General features: G+C 41.1%; 1 protein-coding gene across 3 annotated transcripts in view; it reads right to left on the bottom strand.

Moving 5' to 3' along the window:
• YME1L (ATP-dependent zinc metalloprotease YME1L) overlaps positions 1–17663 on the bottom strand; it is a 44751-nt gene extending 27088 nt beyond the window's left edge. For 2 of the 3 annotated variants that reach the window (XR_014708011.1, XM_084606558.1), the window contains exons 1-12: positions 17427–17663; positions 15487–15633; positions 13365–13536; positions 11505–11612; positions 10538–10668; positions 9277–9375; positions 8628–8769; positions 5378–5463; positions 4809–4899; positions 4443–4595; positions 2036–2168; positions 1172–1234 (exon numbers count right to left, since the gene is read on the bottom strand). Coding sequence is in view for 2 of the 3 variants with exons in the window: in XM_084606558.1 (XP_084462684.1) it covers positions 1172–1234; positions 2036–2168; positions 4443–4595; positions 4809–4899; positions 5378–5463; positions 8628–8769; positions 9277–9375; positions 10538–10668; positions 11505–11612; positions 13365–13536; positions 15487–15633; positions 17427–17465 (1364 nt within the window). In the remaining variant the exon portion in view is untranslated. The remainder of the gene's footprint in view (positions 1–1171; positions 1235–2035; positions 2169–4442; positions 4596–4808; positions 4900–5377; positions 5464–8627; positions 8770–9276; positions 9376–10537; positions 10669–11504; positions 11613–13364; positions 13537–15486; positions 15634–17426) is intronic. The other variant, XM_084606559.1, reaches the window with a different exon arrangement.
• Between the last annotated feature and the right edge of the window lie 407 nt (positions 17664–18070).

The following is an 18070-nucleotide window of genomic DNA, read 5'->3' as shown; positions in this document are numbered from 1 at the left end:
TGCTTGTAAAATGTACACTGGTAATAAGAAAGGAAAGGCGCAGTATACGTCAAGGTCACTTGAAGATCAAATTTAGTGTCGCGTGAAAACTGTCTCTACCTAGCATAGCAAAATGCACTTTGTCATTCACTGCGTACCAACTAAAATCGCATACATTGCCATCAGGTGCTCATCTATGGGAAAATGTGGAAGATGGCAGGGGCACCTCCATTGCATGTCACGGCCAAAGTTTACACCCTTAGTTCATTTTGCAAGCCTTCTTGTTCTGTTTCATTTGAATGCACTGTATAGCACAGCACTCCTCTGATCGCAATTTTAGTGCAAAAGCACTAATCTCAGGGTTCAGAGCCTAGCAATATTGTCTATCATTTGTAAGTCTGCTTCCGGTAGGTGTCCACCAAGGAGTGAGGCAGATACTGCGCTTTTCTTTCCCCGAAAACAAGCTAAAACTTTTAGTTTAGTTAGTTTAGTTTATAGGGTTTAGCATTCCAAAGTGGAGCAGACTATAAGAGACGGCGCAGTGGAGGGCTCCGGAAATTTCGACGACCTGGGGTTCTTTGACTGGCATTGGCATCACACAGTACATGGGTGTCTCGCAAACTGTGTGTAAACTACAAATTGGCGTATAGGAAAGTAAAGGTGCAGTATCTCCCACACTTCTCGCTGGACACCTGAGTCACCCCGTAAAGGGAAGATGGGAAAGAAAAAGGTATTGTAGTGGAAGGCTACGGGATAATTTCCACCACTTGGCTACTTCTATGACTATGCCAGTGCCTCAATGCTAAACCGCCAAAAAAAACAATGCCAAACAATGCTTTCGCATGTCTTAATCGGTTTAAGCAAAGTTAAACACCAGCTAACTATTTCCACATCCTTTCACCATAACTACTCTAGGCTGCGTCAGGAATTTACTGGTGCTGTGGTTTTATCTCCTTACATTGCAGTGGGGATCAGTCAAGGATGTCGCACAATACAGTGTGGTCCTTACCCAAGTTAGACAGGGCCCACTGATGAATAAAATACAAATTTGCCTACAAACACTTTCCAAACTGTGCATCTAACAAGCTCTTAAAGACAACCATAAATCAATGCACCGGTCACAAGGAAAAAAAAAAAAAAGAAAGTTGCTATTTATTACACAAAACAGCTAGCAATACAATGGCATGCTCACTTGTCAAGGTCGTCCCTTCGGTTCGTAGCACCAAGAACAATCACTCCTTCATTCTGCCTGAAACTGCACATAAAAGAGAAAGAAAAGCGAGAACATGGCAAGTGCATTTTAATAATAAAAAAAAAAAGAAGCAAAAACAAATAAAAACGAGGTGAAATACTATGAACTCGCATTGGAAGGTAACTGACAATACGCAAAAAAAGACTTATATGACGAGAAGTCACACACACAAGCACTTACTTTGAACTAGCATTTATTAAGCAACTTGATTCAGTCATTTTTTGTTTTTTCTCTTTTCCACAGTTACCACATGCACACAAGTACCCAAATACTCATTAAATGCAAATTTCCTTACAGCATGCACATGTTTGGCTACTTCTCGATGACATCCCATCTCATCCTGTGAGCTATTAATGGCTCAAGATGTTCAAGATACCAAGCTCCGACTAATGCGCTCATCAATTTCAAACTATGTAACAGCCATCACATAACAAGGCTTTTACAAAGCTTTGCAGAATTCGAGCAAGAGAATAAAAAGGCGTGCCTGCACACGTTTCTTAAACCTAAGACATTAAAACCTGCGAAGTTTAGTTTAGTTTATGTAGTTTTATGCCCCAAAGCGACTCAGGCTATGAGAGACGGCGTAGTGGAGGGCTTCGGAAATCTAGACGACGTGGGGTTCGTTAATGTGCATGTGCAATGACATCGCACGGCACACGGGAACCTTTCTTTTGGCCTCCATAGAAAAGCAGCTGCCACAGCCGGGATTCTATCAGGCATCCTTGGGCCCAGCAGCCGAGCGCCCAAGCATGCCAAAATCTACTAAGGAAAGCATGCACATGACAGACAGCTTGCACATCATACCCATCCATTTCTGTGAGCAGCTGGTTGATGGTCTGATTAGCATACGGATGTAGCACAGAGTTGGTTCTTTTCGCCCCCACAGAGTCGATTTCGTCTATGAACACCACGCAAGGAGCCCTCATCTTCGCTGTACCTGGAACAAATATTGCAAAGATTATTAGTGCCAAACAGCTCCAGAGACACTGAAGAATTCGCACACACTAGCACCTAACACTACGGAAAATCACCAAATCTAAGACAAACACCGTTTTGCTAAAAAGGGGCCATTACTAACTTGTGGAACAAGATACATATGAGACGGTGTCCTCATTTGAATGGTTGCAGTTTCGTTTTGTGGTGTGATGCAGCTAATTCACGATGATTTGCAATGAAAAGGGAGCAAAATTTGTTTAATGCTGACACAGCTAAAGTGTCAGTCAACATAAACCAGCAGTCCAAATCAATGAAAGTCTACCGTACCTAAGTGTAATCATACACATAATAATTTGCATCAACGTATAGTATTGACCTACAAACAGCCCTTGTGAAAAATATACAGCCCAAGAGTTTTGCTTCTAACTAGCTCCAGAGCTCTTGCATAACATCCACGGATGCCCGAGGTCTCGGATGGATGAGGAAGAATGTTCCTGTCACCGTAGATAGATTTCAAATGCTTCAATGCATCACACACCAAACACAATGGGCTGCATATTTTTGACAAATGGTATAGCTGTGTGTTCACGGAATTCACAGATAAGATATACAATGTGAGACCATCTGGCTGGTTTTTCATAACGTTCTATATAAAAAAATTAGCGCAAGGTTTCCTCTATGAAAAAGGCATGCCACTAGTGAAATCTTGTTACAACGAACAAACACCACATTAACAAAATTTTTCAAACTCCCCAGCAGATTTCTCAATGTAGGAATACTTCAGAATTACGAATTTCAAAATAATGTATATTTTAGAATAATGTACATATTTTTTCTTATACAATCTAGGAACGTGATTATTACGAATTCGGCTAAAATTAACAGTGCTGAAGCTCGCAACTCTTGCATGGAAAAAAAGAAAAAACGCCATTTCTGTATGTATGGCCCGTAGGCTGTAGCTATCATCATCAGCATAGCTATCATCATAGCTATCATCACCAGCTCCTAGCGCACCAACAAAGCTGTGGTTTGTTACACAGTAGCCAGCAGGCCTAGCCACCTGCCTTTTTTCTTTCTGTGTTGTGTGTCGTTCGCTGGTCGGTCGTTTGTACCATTCGCACATGCAGGAAGGTACTTCTTTTCTTTTTTTTTTTTTGTCGCAGATTATCTTATTGCCAAGCTTGTGCGAAATCTGACAGTGATTGCAGCCAGTGAAGTGCCAAAAATACAGGAACGCAGCTTTCACTGAAAGAAATGAAAGCAGGAAAAAACGCGAATCTACCTCTGCAGACAGCTAGCAATGCCCCATCGACCGCCGCAATCATTTTGAGATACCGAAAATAGATTTTCAATCTTAAGGGAGCACTGAAGATGAGGTAATATCGAACTCTGATGTTCTTTTGCACATGGACAAAGTCCGTACTTCCATCGTTTGGTGCACTCATGCACCCGGTGATGTGTTGCGCAAAGTGGAAGGTGTATGTGCTGTAGTGGTGTAATATAGTGCGTGGCTGTGTTTGCTGCACGCGAAAGAAGAAAATAATTGATTTCTTCAAATAAACCATTTTTGGAATTAGTGCAACATTTTCATTTGAGGTTTTGCTTGTCTACACACGTGCCTACTGCCAAGGTACGTCATTTTCATACCTAGGTTTGACCACTGGTTTATATCGCAGATTTTTCATAACAATGATATTTCAAAATAACGAACGATTTTGTGCGGCCTTGCAGGATTTTGTTATATCGTGATTTGACTGTATAACATTCATGTTGATAGAGATCTGACATTGTAAAATCTCGGCATCATGCATGTACAAACACAGGTATCAGATGTTTGGACGCACCTAGCATGCTCACATTTCCGTTAAGATGAACTTCTGATAAATGTATCATATCATTTGATCCGCTCAAGTTCACCTTAATGAGAGAGTCTGCAGTAAATGCAAAGAGGACAACTCAACCATGACCACAGAAAAAAAACAAAGATATTAGCTGCTGTCTTTCTGTACTTCAAAATAAAACCAAACTCACCAGAATATGTATTCAGTTTCGCTCATTTCATTTGCTGCTGAAGCAAAAATATTCAAAGATGATCATTCACCCAGCTGCCTGGACACTTAACAACAGCACTGTTCTCAGATTAAACACAAGTGTCTGTACCAGATAAATCTAAACACAATCTAGTCCGATTCCATTTCATTTGACTGGTTTGACACAAGAGAACAAATAATGGCATGCGTTGAAACTGCTGCATCCAAAACTGGCTAGTACTCACTGAAGAGGTCCCTGACCCTCCGTGCCCCCTGGCCAACTAAGATCTCATCAAACTCAGGGCCGGCCGCATGAAAGAAGGGAACATTTGCTTCGCCAGCAACAGCTCGCGCCAGAAGGGTCTTGCCAGTTCCAGGTGGGCCCACCAGCAGCACACCTGCAAGGAACGAACATGGTTCTCAATCACCGACAGGACTCGTGTGAAACGCCCTGTAGAGAAAGAAAATGTTTTGCCCATTCTCCCAGGTGAATAGATCTCTTTGTCAGTAATTTTTGGGGCACACAATCAGCTATTACGTTAAACTCAACACACAGCAATGGAGCAAGTGGACCACCTCCCCCTCCCCCCTAAAAAAAGCAACATGCATACCTTTGGGCAGCTTGCCTCCAAGAGAGGAGAATTTCTCCGGGTTCCTCAGAAACTCCACAATTTCCTGCAGTTCCTGCTTAGCCTCCTCAACCTAAAAAGAAGATAGACATATTAAAAAAAAATTTATACAAGCCCAATTGCTGCAGTTCAAAGCTTGCTTCAAGTGGCCAACAAGTAAAGCATGGACAGAGTTAAGAGATTTCTAACATGGTAACAGAGCTTTCCACAGCCATTAACATAGAGATATGCTTTCATGTCATAATTCCTTTGAAAACAATAACATCAAGTTAGACAATAGTAAAAACTGTTACCAGGAAGTAAACTGCAGCGATGCAGCATCAAAGCTTTACCAAACGCACTCTCTAGGAGTGTAACAGTTCCAAATCTGCTCAAGGGTAACTACAAGGTCCATTCATACACCAGTTTCAAACCTGCCTTATGCGTGCATCCACAAGATGGTACTTGCCAGTGTGACTGCATTTAGTGCACGCTACGTCTACGGCAACTTAACACACAGCAGATGCAATTCAGCTTCAACGTCACACTGCTCCCCCAGGGTCAGCACTCACCCCCTTGACATCATCAAAAGTGACGTCAATGTCCTCTGGCATCACTTCATTTGTTGTCCCTATGAGAACTCTTCTAAAGGGGCCACCTGGAAAAGAGGCAAGCTCATGAGAAAGTGTCACACAGAGAATGTTTGTGCTGTACACACAGAGCCACAGTAGCAAGTGTTCTTTCCACACACCAGCTGCCAGATCACCCAAAGGACAGCCACAATCGAGCATAGCACACATCAATAGTGATAAAACAAGTGCGCTGATTCTATGACAAGTAGGTACATAAACTTTTACCTGCAGATGCCCCTAGACCACAACCAGAGGCAAAGCAGTAGCATTAAGTTTACATTAAATGGGGCTTACACCAGGTGACAGACACAAACGGCAAAGTAAATGCAATTTTGTCACATGCTTTTCTGCACTGTCTTCTCTCAGTGGCTCGCAGCATCATTACCAGTAGCATAGTTCAATGTGTAGCATTAATAATAACTTGCAAGAGTAAATGGGTGACGACCAGCTCCATTCTATATAAAACCATGGATACTGCAACAAAGAAATTCCAATGGTTTTCAAATCATTGAAGGAGACTGTTGAAATGATTTCATACATTAGCTCCTTTTCCAGAAGGCAAAATCTGGAGCCTTTTAAAATGTATCACCTGCTATTCTCTGCTCGTGTAGCAAAATTTCTTCCACAAGGAAAGCACCTTTGATGAGGCCACCAGTAAACATCAAGTTATACTGCCCAAGTTTTTTGTGGTCCAGATGACAAATGATAACCTTCACGACATCAGTATAGCAGTTCCAAAGGACATGCTTTTCTTGCTTTTCACTGCAACAGCAAACTCAGTAGAGTGGGCAAAGCATTATCATTTTGTGTTATGAAACCATCTGTATGTCTAAATCTCTTCCTATTAGCTCAGTGAACAGCTTGAAAGCACTATGAAATGCCTCGATACTGTCTCGTGTAGCCTTTACTACAGTATGAATTTATAACAGAAATCCACTCTAGCAGCTCTTTCAAGGGATTTTCTTGTTAGCATTTTGAGTTTATAATTGCATCACATTCTTTAGAGTCGCCTCTTTCTTATACAAAAATATGTTTTCAAAATATTAAATATTATGAATTTTAAAAGAGCAAGAACTGGAAAACAAAATCACAAGTAGGTTTGGAACCACCTATTGTGTGTGCATTGATTAGCTGAATTGCTGACTTTAAGATACAGCTATAATCACTATTTGTCTCTCAAGTGACCAAAACAAAGTGCTAACTTTTATACTGCAGCAAACGCAAAGCTAGTATAGGTGGCCATGCACATCACATACTCCAGATTTCCCGTAAAATCTCCTCGACTGAAGACATGAAATGAAAAAATTTGAAATTTATTTGTGCTGAAACAAAACATTGAACCGCTATTAAATTTGGTACAAATGACCATCAAACTGAAGAGAACATATGGTGAAAGTTCCAGTACAACCTGAAGAGGTTCCAAAAACACCAAAGTTGCCCTTTTGAGAAACAAACAAACAAACAAACAAAAAAAAAAAGCCCAGAAAACTAGGGTGTGCAAATGTTGAAATTTTCGCAGATGAATCAAATTCGAATGTAGGAAAAAATGACTTTGAATATTGAACCGAATAACAAATATCTGATCGGTAAAAGTAAAAATTTTAGAAACGTAAGCACTGCTGATCTTGTTTATTTCGGAATGCACATGGTATACCCTACTGAAAAATAGAGTAATTTAGGGAGTATGCACCTATGTCATAGTCTCGGCCATTTTGTGGTGCATGAAGCACGGCGAAAGGCTGCAGGCAAATCTAATCGGTTTATAGTTAATCCTGCACTGCTGAAGCTGTGCTCTGCAGCACAAAATGGTGCCCATGATTTCACTTGAACCCATATATATGGGATTCCGTATACTGGTTTATTGTACAGGAACGATTTGCACGAAACATGGTGAAGCTCTCAAATTGCTGCTGAATACAGTAGTACATTGTCTTTAGTTTTGCCTTCAAAGGACCAGAAAAAAAAGAGAGCAGTTTGTCATTTTCTCATGTTTGATTCTTACTATTTCTATTCTATTTAAAACTTTAAATTTTTATTTCCCTTAACGCCCTCCAGCATACTTACGCTAGACAAAAAGAATTATGAACCCCTTCACAAGAAGCCGGCGTAGAGCGGTGGTTAGCACACTCAGCTCGGACACAGAAGGATGATGGCTAGAGTGCGGGTGTGGAAACGATTTTTTTCTTATTATTGATTGACAGCTCATCAGGATACGCCATGGTGACACGCTCTGGTGACATGCACTGTCCAGAGATCCTGCACATACTGCTCAAGAGGGAAGAAATGCTTTCGCATTAAAATGTTCAAATTAACCAAAAACTTGACTTCTAATGAGGGAGTAATTACTCATTGGCATCCACCCAAGCGCAGGCATACGGCTACAAAGGAAAGCCATACAGCTTTCTCGGAAACATTGTAGTTAAGGAAAAATTTGTTCTGGTCCGGGAATCAAACCCGGGACCACCGCCTTTTCAGGGCAGTCACTTCACCAATGGAGCTAACCACGACGGTCAGCAGAACAAATGGTAGGGCGAGAGCGATAAAGAAAAATTCGTTATGGTAAGAGGAGTATTTACTCCCTTATTAGCAACCTACTCCACCTTGGTGGTTTCCCCTAAATATTTGACCAAAGCTTGACTTATCGAATGGACCTGAAAAATTGCCGAAAGCCGCCTGTATCACAGTAATTTTATCTGATGAACACCTGAACAATGGTTGTCTGCATTTGAAAAGATACTCAAGAAAGAATGACGTTTTTTCCCTGTTTCGTAGAGTGCTTTGATTTGTGCATGCTGTCGGGAAAGCCTCCTCTACCTTTTTCGTAGTGCGATGCGATAGCAGTCATCCCTCTTTACAAAACGGCCCCGTTTCATTTTGACAGTTTTTCACCGGACAATCAATGCAGTCACGCTTGGCGGCAAAGTATACAGTGCGGTGAAGTGAATTCGAAAATATTCGGCGTACTATAATTTTTAAAATTCGAAAATTCCAAATGTCAGTTTATTTAATCAAATACAAATCGCATCACAAACTTATTTGATTCCTGCTCAAATTTTCAGATATTCACACACCCATATAAGCAACTTAAAACCAACCCAAACTACTAAAAATTATTCTTTTTTTTTTTTGCAAAATCAAGTCGTAGGTGGGTCGTAGGTGACAAAAAAAAGAAAAAAGCTTTTCCTGGTACCAGAGAGCTCACCCATGAAGGAGAAAAGGATCGCCAGGATCAGTATGATGCCCAGCAAATCGCGGAAGATGTTGAACACCCGAAGCTTGGTGCTTGTCCGAGCCTTGGGATCGCAGGCCAGATACCCTTCGGCAAATGCCACCTGCCCATGCCATAAGCAGGAGTGAGTTTTAAGCACTGAGGCATCATCTCAGCCCTGCAATCATCATCATCTGTACGCCTACCATTTATTTCAAATTAACCGTCTTGCATGGCAGTCGCCGAAATAGTACCCAATGAACAATTACGTTCCCTCAACAGTTCCCTCAACACCAACCTCCTGTTTCATCTTCCAGCTTGTCGTCCTCCACTACACCACCTCTCATAGCCCACAAAACAACCTTGAACCAATTATCGTTTTGATTTCTTAGGACTCCATCGACTTATATTTTTTCCCCAACTTGCACACTCTGCTCTAATCTTTTAAACCAACTCTGTAAGTCCCACAAACAAAAAGCTGTCATAAATCTAATGTACTCTATTTCACAGGAAGAGATGATAGTTTTGTTTTATTCTGACTGTCAGTTGCTTACCACAAGAGACAAACCATATCAGAAAGTTTTCATTGGATAAGCAATGTAAAAGCATGAACTCAAGGAACTGTCCTTACCCTGAGCCTTTGTTGCTCCTCCGGAGTGAGATTTTCATCAGACAAGAGAGTCTTGAGACGCTCATTTTGCTCAGCTTCTGAGTGCACTTTCTGCTTGTCCTATACAAAAAAAGAAGGAGCAGTCAATGGCAAAGAATAAGGAAAGGGAGAAAAATAAATAAACCACAGTCGATTGCACAAAGCGATAGGACAAATCTGTGTTACCAGCATTGGTTGGACATTTTGCTTTTACACTGACCACTTTTCCACTAAGTCCTTGACTTTGATTTCACTATTGCTTTTCTGTTTTGCTGTTAGGTGGGCTTCTGGAGGGTGGAAAATGTACGATGGGTGAAGGGTGAAGGGTCAGAAGAGGACGCTCACTGGCCTTCTGATCCAGGGGTGGGGGCTTCTCTCTCTCGCATTCATGCATATGCACATGCTTGCGCATGTGTACACATGCACATGGGGGGTTTACGAGAGAGAACTACATTGCACAGTACAGAGTGAACAGACAAGAACAAAAATGAGACTGCAGTGCAGAGCTCCAACTTCCTTTTTTTCCATAGAACAGTATAAATGCTGCTGCAGATCAGGGAACACGCTGTTAAATTCTACCCAAACTGGGCATAAGCAGTGCAGTGAACAAGGTTGGTTAGGCTTGGGGTAAAGTACAGGGAATTCCACACTTATCTGTCTGGCTAGAAAAAAATTTCCCGTGCGAGCTATTGGACTAAATATTGAGGCTCCAAATGCCACCAGAGAGTAGCTTGCAGTGGTCTACGTTTTTGATAATAATTTAACATTAGAACGTGCCTGATATTTTCAAAATCGAAAAAAAAAAAGAAGAAAAAACTGCAGTCTGCTGCGACAGAATGCTTCGTCAAAACAAGCAAAGCAGTCGACTTGGCCAGCTGCGCCATCTGGAGAACTATGCGGCCTGTCCCCACTCTGTTCAGGACACTGGTTGCCTCGTAGCTTGGCAGATGGCGCAGCCTGTCAAGTTGGCAGCTTTCTTTGTTTTAACAAAAAGTTCTGCTGCAGCTGACTGCAAGTTTTGAACGATTCTAGAAACATCAGGCATGTTTTTATGTTAAATAACTTATAAAAATGTAGACCATAAAAAGGTAGCTTGTGGCTGGCCTTTGGGTCCAAGTAGTCCAATAGTTCGTGCGGGATAATTTTTTACAACCCAGACAAATAAATGCAGAACACCCTGTATATTTGCAAGAAATACGGTCCCTGCATTAAAAATAGTCATCCCAACTCTGCCGACACTTACCTTATCCCTTTTAGTTCTGAGGCCTAAAAACCGCTCATTAAAGTCGGGTGCCTTCATCACAAGGGCTGGGTAGACGTCCGCAGTCTTACTGCTTCTCGTCTTGAACTCCCGAATTTGGTATGGCATATACACTGCAAAACAAAGAAACAGAGAACGGCAAGAACCATCAATTTCTCATTTATCTTGGTTACTGAAATGGAGGATGTTTTAGAATGCAGCCTCAATGACATGAAACTCGTGGAATCAAAAAAGGCCGGCATCATAAAAATTACCGTCATCAAAATAAAGTTTGCACCCTGAAGCAGGGAGAATGCACTTATAAAAATATGTGCACGACTCATGGAATTTATTAACGGTCACAGGCCCCTGCTTGGCGCTCATGCATGCGGTTGCTGCTCCCGCATTCCGTACTGCTGCAAGAGTGTTCAGAACACCAAAGCGTCTGCAAACTGTATGCTATGCACGTCAGCCCGAGAATTTCACAAATTCACATGCTGCCGAATTCATATCATCCGAGACTGTGTCACTGAGATTCCAATGAACTAGCCGACGCATTTGTTTGAGTGTAGGTAAATCTCAATTTTGCTAAATTCACTGCTTGAAACGCACCAAATTTCACGTTCCATAATTTTTCGCTCAATAATAAAAATCATATTCCCTCGCATTTCACAATACAGAAAACAAGAAGTACTTTACAATTTCTTAAATGGTACCCTTACCTCACGCTCAGACCTTAATCTTTGTACTTTTTAGGACAGCAGTCTGACTCTTCGTTGCATGAAAAATTGACTGATTGCTTGATTGATTGGTTGGATTAATTAATTAACAAACAAACAAACATCCACTCTAACACTCATTGGTTCAGAGGTTAAACAGAGACAAAAAAAATGTTAAGCTCATCAATGGTGCTTGCTTAAGCAATAATCGACAGGAGCAGAACACAAGGGCAAGCAAACAGTGCACTTACGTGGCCGCGACAGCAGAGGTGACGCAAATTTGGATGAACAGGCACTTCCGCCCAGCAGCAGACAGGACAGCAATGGGGTGCTTCTCATCAGCTGCTCTTTTGGGAAACCTGAGTGCGCAAGACAAAAGCAAGCCAGGTGCAAGCTTATAGCAATGCGTTTTCCACTGTCCCTGAGGACAACATTACATAAGTTGACAGACAGTGATGTCTTAGACCATCTATATTTTAGTCCAATTAATCTTGGAATTGTCCTTATATATATAGTACACCCTTCTAGGAGAGCAAGGCCGTGACTAACAAAAATACTTCACAATAGTCACACCGTTAAAGTTGCAAAAATACTGGATATCATCACCATTATCAACCTAACTACATCTATGGGGCTCCAAATCTGCCAACAGGCAGAGAATACAGAGTAAAAAGAAAAATAAACTACTTTTTTTATAAAATGCTCTTCAGTCCAAGCTTGTACTTCAAGGAATCATCTTCATTCTCCCTCTCTCACATTACTTCCTTTGCAACGTGCAACGATTTTAAAAGTTTTTCACGGTGACAGTTTTTCAGTTTTATAAAATTAATGTAAAGACAAAATTATTATATAATGATTTTTTTTTACCACTAATTAAAACTCTTTGTTGATTTAATCTAAAGTTGCTGCTTTCACTAAGCAGCTTTTCTATTCCAGCTGCTTCCATGTTGAAGTGACATTCTGCTGCCTTTATCTCTATGTATAACCTTTCTTGTAGAATGTGCGCATCAATTTTCCCCCGACTGCACACTAGATGTTGTTCACATTTACTCAACTGTTGGTAAAACAAAGCTGCATGATGTGGACTGACACTCACATGACAAGTCCATCCATTTCTTTATGGCTACCACAAGCAAGAACAATGTTTTCTTTAAAATCATTTCAGACATGATCTGCAGTCTAATACCTTCTTCTGCATATATATTTATTCACACAATGACCACAACACCATCATACTAAACTAAAGCCAAATTTCAGTTGGTCAATCCCAGGAATAAACACGGCAAGTGTTGACTTCCCAGACCTGCCGGCATTGCTGAAGTGTACTGTTTACTGAGAACTAAATGAAAGTTATTACACCTTCTAACTTTCTCATACAGAGCGAGACAGAGAGAGAGAGACAAACAGAAAATAATCAAGTGGCAGTTGTAGTGCAACTTTGCAAGAGGAGATAAAGACAACGACGATGGCAATATCCTAAAGCGGCATGAAAGACTGGTTGGTTCGGTTTACGGGGCTTAACAACCCAAAACAACTCAGGCTATGAGAAATGCTGCAGTAGAGGGCTCCCAAATTTTCGACAACCTGGTGTTCTTTAACAAGCACCGACATCTCACAACACACGAGCGACTAGCTTTTCGCCTCCATCGAAAAGCGGCCACCATGGTAAGGATGACATGAAAGACTGAGAGCTAAGTACACAAAGAAACTGGCTAACAAGGTAGAGCTGTGGTCAAACACAGTGGCCAGTCTCAGCTCAGCCTGGGAGTGAAACCCATTGGTCCACAGCTTTTCTTTCTTTCTTTCTTTTTTTTTTTTTTTCGAGCATTTCCTTAAAAACTTCACAGCACTCCTATCAAAATACTAGAATGTGAGTACTATTTCTGCACTAAAAGAAAAATTTGTTGTAACACTGCACTAAGCATAAATGATGTGCTGCACCAGAGTCAATATTTCTTGTAATATTCCAATGCCACTGCAAGTCTGCAACGCCAATAACCTTGAGGACAATTGTAACCTAGAACAAGAAACATGAAAATTACATTGGATGGGTAGACATCAAACAAGTTAGAGCATAATAATGCAGAAATCCAGAAAAACAAGGATCTTACCATTCTTGTTCTCAAAGAATGAGTCCGCAGAACACCAAGAAACAAGCCAAGGAGATCTGCATCGCTTGTGTCTAAATCCTATGCTGGAGAGTGCCATCCGCTTCAGCTGTGCCTGAGACAGGGAAAGCCTCGCAACTTCATGCAGGCTAGACTTGGAGAGCCAAGAAAGTACCTAGATAAAGCAAAAAAGAAAGATAATCTCTCCGTCAACAAATCAGTTAACTGTTACAAATGCGTGCATATCTCATAAAACAGTGCATGCAGTGACCAAATCATACACCTAAAGAATGGGAAAAAAAAAATTAAGTCAATGGAAAGCGTACTGTCTCACAATAGGCACTGCAAAATAAACTACTATTCTGTGTTTCGCCTTTCCATGAAACAGCGAAATCACAGACCCTTCTAAAGGCATTACCCAAGTCCCATACAGACTGTTTCTCTTTTATTCATATCTTGCACAAGCCACTAAAATGGCACAAGCAAGAAACTGTCACCAAAAAAGAAAAAAAAAGCACAAAATATAACAGTTCATCAAATGTATAGCAGAATAGTTACAAATGTAAGCATAGTGTGCAAGCATAAAAGTCAAGACGACCTACTGTCAAAAGAGAAGGTGCCTAGGTACCTTATGGGGCGGCATGCAGCTTCTAGGAAATTGTGCATGAAGGATTTCAAACCATACCATAGTTCCGTAATTCGACGTGTACCAGAAAACACACAAGGCACTAGCAATGTGTGCCACTGATGTCAGCACCCTTTGGTCAGTCACTGCTTCCAAAACTTGCACTACCATGGAAACCATAGTTACCAGCAGACCACTGACTACCACTAACAGAATTGTGCACTGATGATTGCATATGCGTCACGTGCACTAACCTTAAATGGTTAACCAGACATATTTCCAAGGTTCACACATTTAAATTTACACTTTTACCACAGATTCTCTAAGTCCCCTCATCTTTCCAAGCAGATTTCACAACCACACATGAATTTTAGTCTTGTGGTTCATTTCCTAACCCCAAAACTAAAGCAATTTCAATGGCCGACCTAGCATTTGCGACATCATGAACTACCCACCCGTAGATAGCTACTCTACAGTAGGCTTGCTCTATACTAAACGAACGACTCGAGGTCGGGGAGGTAGCGACACTTTCGATAACGATGCAAACTCAGAATACGGATCCAGATTTCTCAACAAGCTGATTTTCAACTAAAACAAGCGAGTCATTTGACTTGACATTGCATGCTTCGCCCTCAGAATCCAAAGTGTGACCAAGTACAAAAGGATTTGTTAGCACTAAGCTACAAGAGCAAAAGTAGGACAAAAGCATGCACATAATATGAAGTGAAATTGTAAATTAAATTCTAGAAGCACATATAAATGTTCTCATGATAAAATGTAAAAAATCAATGGAACTGTGAGCTAGTGAATATGCTAGCATGACACCCAACTACTATCGTATGGGCCAGTAAGTTATGGCAGTCAATAAATACTTGCCCATTGTTGTGCAATAAGGCTACATTCTACTCTGCCTTCAGTTTTAACTATGACACACATACGTGATCTTTATCCAGATCAAACAAAAAGGCCCTACATGACTGGCTGCCAAAAGGTAGGCAGGCACAAATCGTCTGGAAAAGCCATGGGTGCTTTAAGCCATCGGCATCAAAACAGTAGAAATTTGCATTTCCTATGGCCAGACAGATGCAGACAAGCTCCATCCACATTCGTGGCCACCACACAGAATATTCCTCCACGAAAAGATAATACCCTCCTGTAAAATCTTTTTTTGTGACACATAAAAAGAACTAATTGTAACACAAATTGCAAGGTTAACAATATTGTTGCTGTCAGAAAGTACAGTGAGACCTACAGGAGAGGTGTTTGCACTGCAGATGCAACATTGAAACATTAAGCTCACTGTTGCAATTGGTCAGCAAAGTCAGCAAAGTAATAGTACAGCATTTGTGGGCGATTACTGGTATTACCGGCGGGCCCACTATTGCCAACAACTGTGTGTGTTTTTTTTTCTTTTTTTTTTTCCTATAATAGCTAGAACATGTTGCAAGTGATGTGAAGGCAAAGTAGTGAAATGAAAGGCAATGTAAAGACAGAACTTACATTGCCAAAGCTTTCAGAGCACAGGACATCAAGTTCCTGAGAATGCCTGCCCTGCTGTTGGCAAGCCTTGGTGGCACTGCGGGTGGTACGATGGCTTGTGCTTTTGTTTGCTACCAGTGATGCAATATGGCTCAATGGAAAGAGTACCTAGAAACATCAATTCCCAAATTGAAACATGCACTTGACCTTTTTGAAGGACATGATCTACTCACAGCTACAACTTCTAGGGTGCACAACGACTGGCGCAGGAACATTTAGATGGAGGACTTTCAATTTCATTTTTGGAAAAGCTGAGTCAATTAATTTCTTGCTTGCTGATACAAATTAATGAAAATATTACATTTGTCTTAAAAGAGCAAGCAGTACAACATAGCTAATGCAGGTTTAAATCCACCCATACAATGCACATACCCACTACAAGCACCGAACAATGCTTTCTCTACTGGTTCTGATAGTACTGATATTGTATTCTACGCAGTTGTGTTCAGGCCACATCTGAATAACTTCAATCATTACTGAAATCTGGCAAAGTATTTACTATAGATAGCCTTGCAGACAGGACAAATCCAACATTAAAACCACTGCTGATATTTTCTCAAAGCAACTCCCAAGACACCAATCTAAAGTAATACAGACAAACATACAACACACACGTTATGGCTTAGTTACAGAAAAGCAGGAAGCACTCAGAATACCAAGAATTCGTAACAATAACTGAGAATTACATCATACAAAAAACAATTTCATAAAAGATAACTCAATCAAAGAATATACATTTCAATTTGTCATTTTGTTATTGTTTTTGTAATTAGCAACACACTTTAAACTCTCTCCATAGATATTATTTCTCATTTCGCTGCATGTGTGAGAATGACAAAGTTTTAAGTTCCAGTGTTCTGTTGGCAGAAGAGCCACATTCAACTATAAGCAAATGATGACCCACCACTGGTTTGTTTAAAGAACAGATATTTTGAAGCTACGACGCACCCTGAAGCTCGATATATGGTCCCTTTCAAATTGCTTTACTAGAGGCACAGTTATATTTACCACTGAATTCTATATTTGTAGTACTACCATCAAGTATGCTGTGTATTTAAGCCACGATAACTTCTACGATTGAATCCATAGTAATAAAAAAATAGGCAGAGGTTATTCAGCGAAGACTAGTACTAAAACATATATGTTCCGACAACAACCCACCAGCACGAGCATTTTTTTTTTTTTCTTCGATGTCCTCAAGTGAGCACTACAAACAAGTAGGCATTAATTTCACCCATTTCAGCCGATACAATTCCGCACTACGCTGTCGATAACAGTGAAACAACTCATGCTACGAAGCACGGAACTTGTGTCACGTACAACAGTGACTACCGCGAAACGCAGCTGATTGCAGATTCCGCAATGCTCGAGCAACACATCGCAGAAAAGGTTGATTAGCTTTAACACTTTCACACAAACCTCCGGTGAGCCAGTTCAAAGTGCCACGACGCTTAAGCCATCAAATGTGTCCGCCGCGAGTACGCCACGATCGCACGAAACCGCCACGCACGTGCACGACCAATTATGCGGATGCCTTGCAGTTACGGTTCGCAGTAGCTTCTTTCAAACATATGCCAGATTCAGCCAGCCATATCAGTCTGCGGGTAAAGTTGCCTAGAGTAGTAAATGGCAGCCTTCTTTCTTTGGCGTGAAAACGGCTGTTTCACCGATGTATCTTGACTTCCTAACTGCGCTGGTACTTCTGCTACCGCTGATCTCTGATCGATGGACACACTCGCGCAAAACAATCTCTTTAGGCAATGCGAGTTCATCGACTGAAAAGCACATCATGTGTAACAGGCGGTCTTTAACATGGCTTACAATCCATCTACAATTTCACCGAGGGAGCGAGTACCAGTGGTTGCAAATTTTTACTTGTATGCTGCTTTTGTAATACCCACCTGACCTTGCAGGCTCACACCGTGGCTCATAGAAAGCATGGTCACCACCGCACGTAATCTTCAGTAAAAGACGTTTTATGCTCGGTTCTTCTGGCAATCCCACTAAATAAATAGCGCTAAATTAAGCCAAATTTCGTTGAATTGTCTGGTTTCATCTGGAGACGATGCGCCCGCCGGCATTGAATGACCACAGCGCCATCACTTCCATGATGGTCCCCAACCTAGGCAAGGCTTGATAGTACTAATGCTTGCCGGTGCCGTGTCGCCTAAACTAGCAAGGCGCTGGCAAGTATGTAGAAAACTAAATTATAAAAATGGTTCTACTTTAAAATCAATTTCTAACAAAAATTGTGTTTTGAACCACCAAAAAACTTTAAAATTGCATTTGTATGTCTTGCAAACGTGAATGTTTGCGGGCTTTTTTTTTTAGTTAGTTTCGTTTTCTTTAGTTCCGTACGTCCACGTGGCAGTGCGAACTACGGTGGTGCGAACCGTGTTGTGAACAGTGCGAGCGAGTACCTGCGAGTAGACCATGGTGCAGTGTAGACATAAACGATTTCTTACTTTAGTACGCAACCTGATTGTAACATCGCGATTTCTAAAGAATAGCAAAAATTGTATTTGCATTAGGGAGCCTCGATGCA

Source organism: Amblyomma maculatum, chromosome 6, assembly GCF_055883805.1.
Source record: "Amblyomma maculatum isolate TAMU_Amacu chromosome 6, ASM5588380v1, whole genome shotgun sequence".
Lineage (NCBI taxonomy): Eukaryota > Metazoa > Arthropoda > Arachnida > Ixodida > Ixodidae > Amblyomma > Amblyomma maculatum.
The sequence above is the reverse complement of the archived record's forward strand: the minus strand, read 5'-3'. Positions and strand labels throughout refer to the sequence as shown.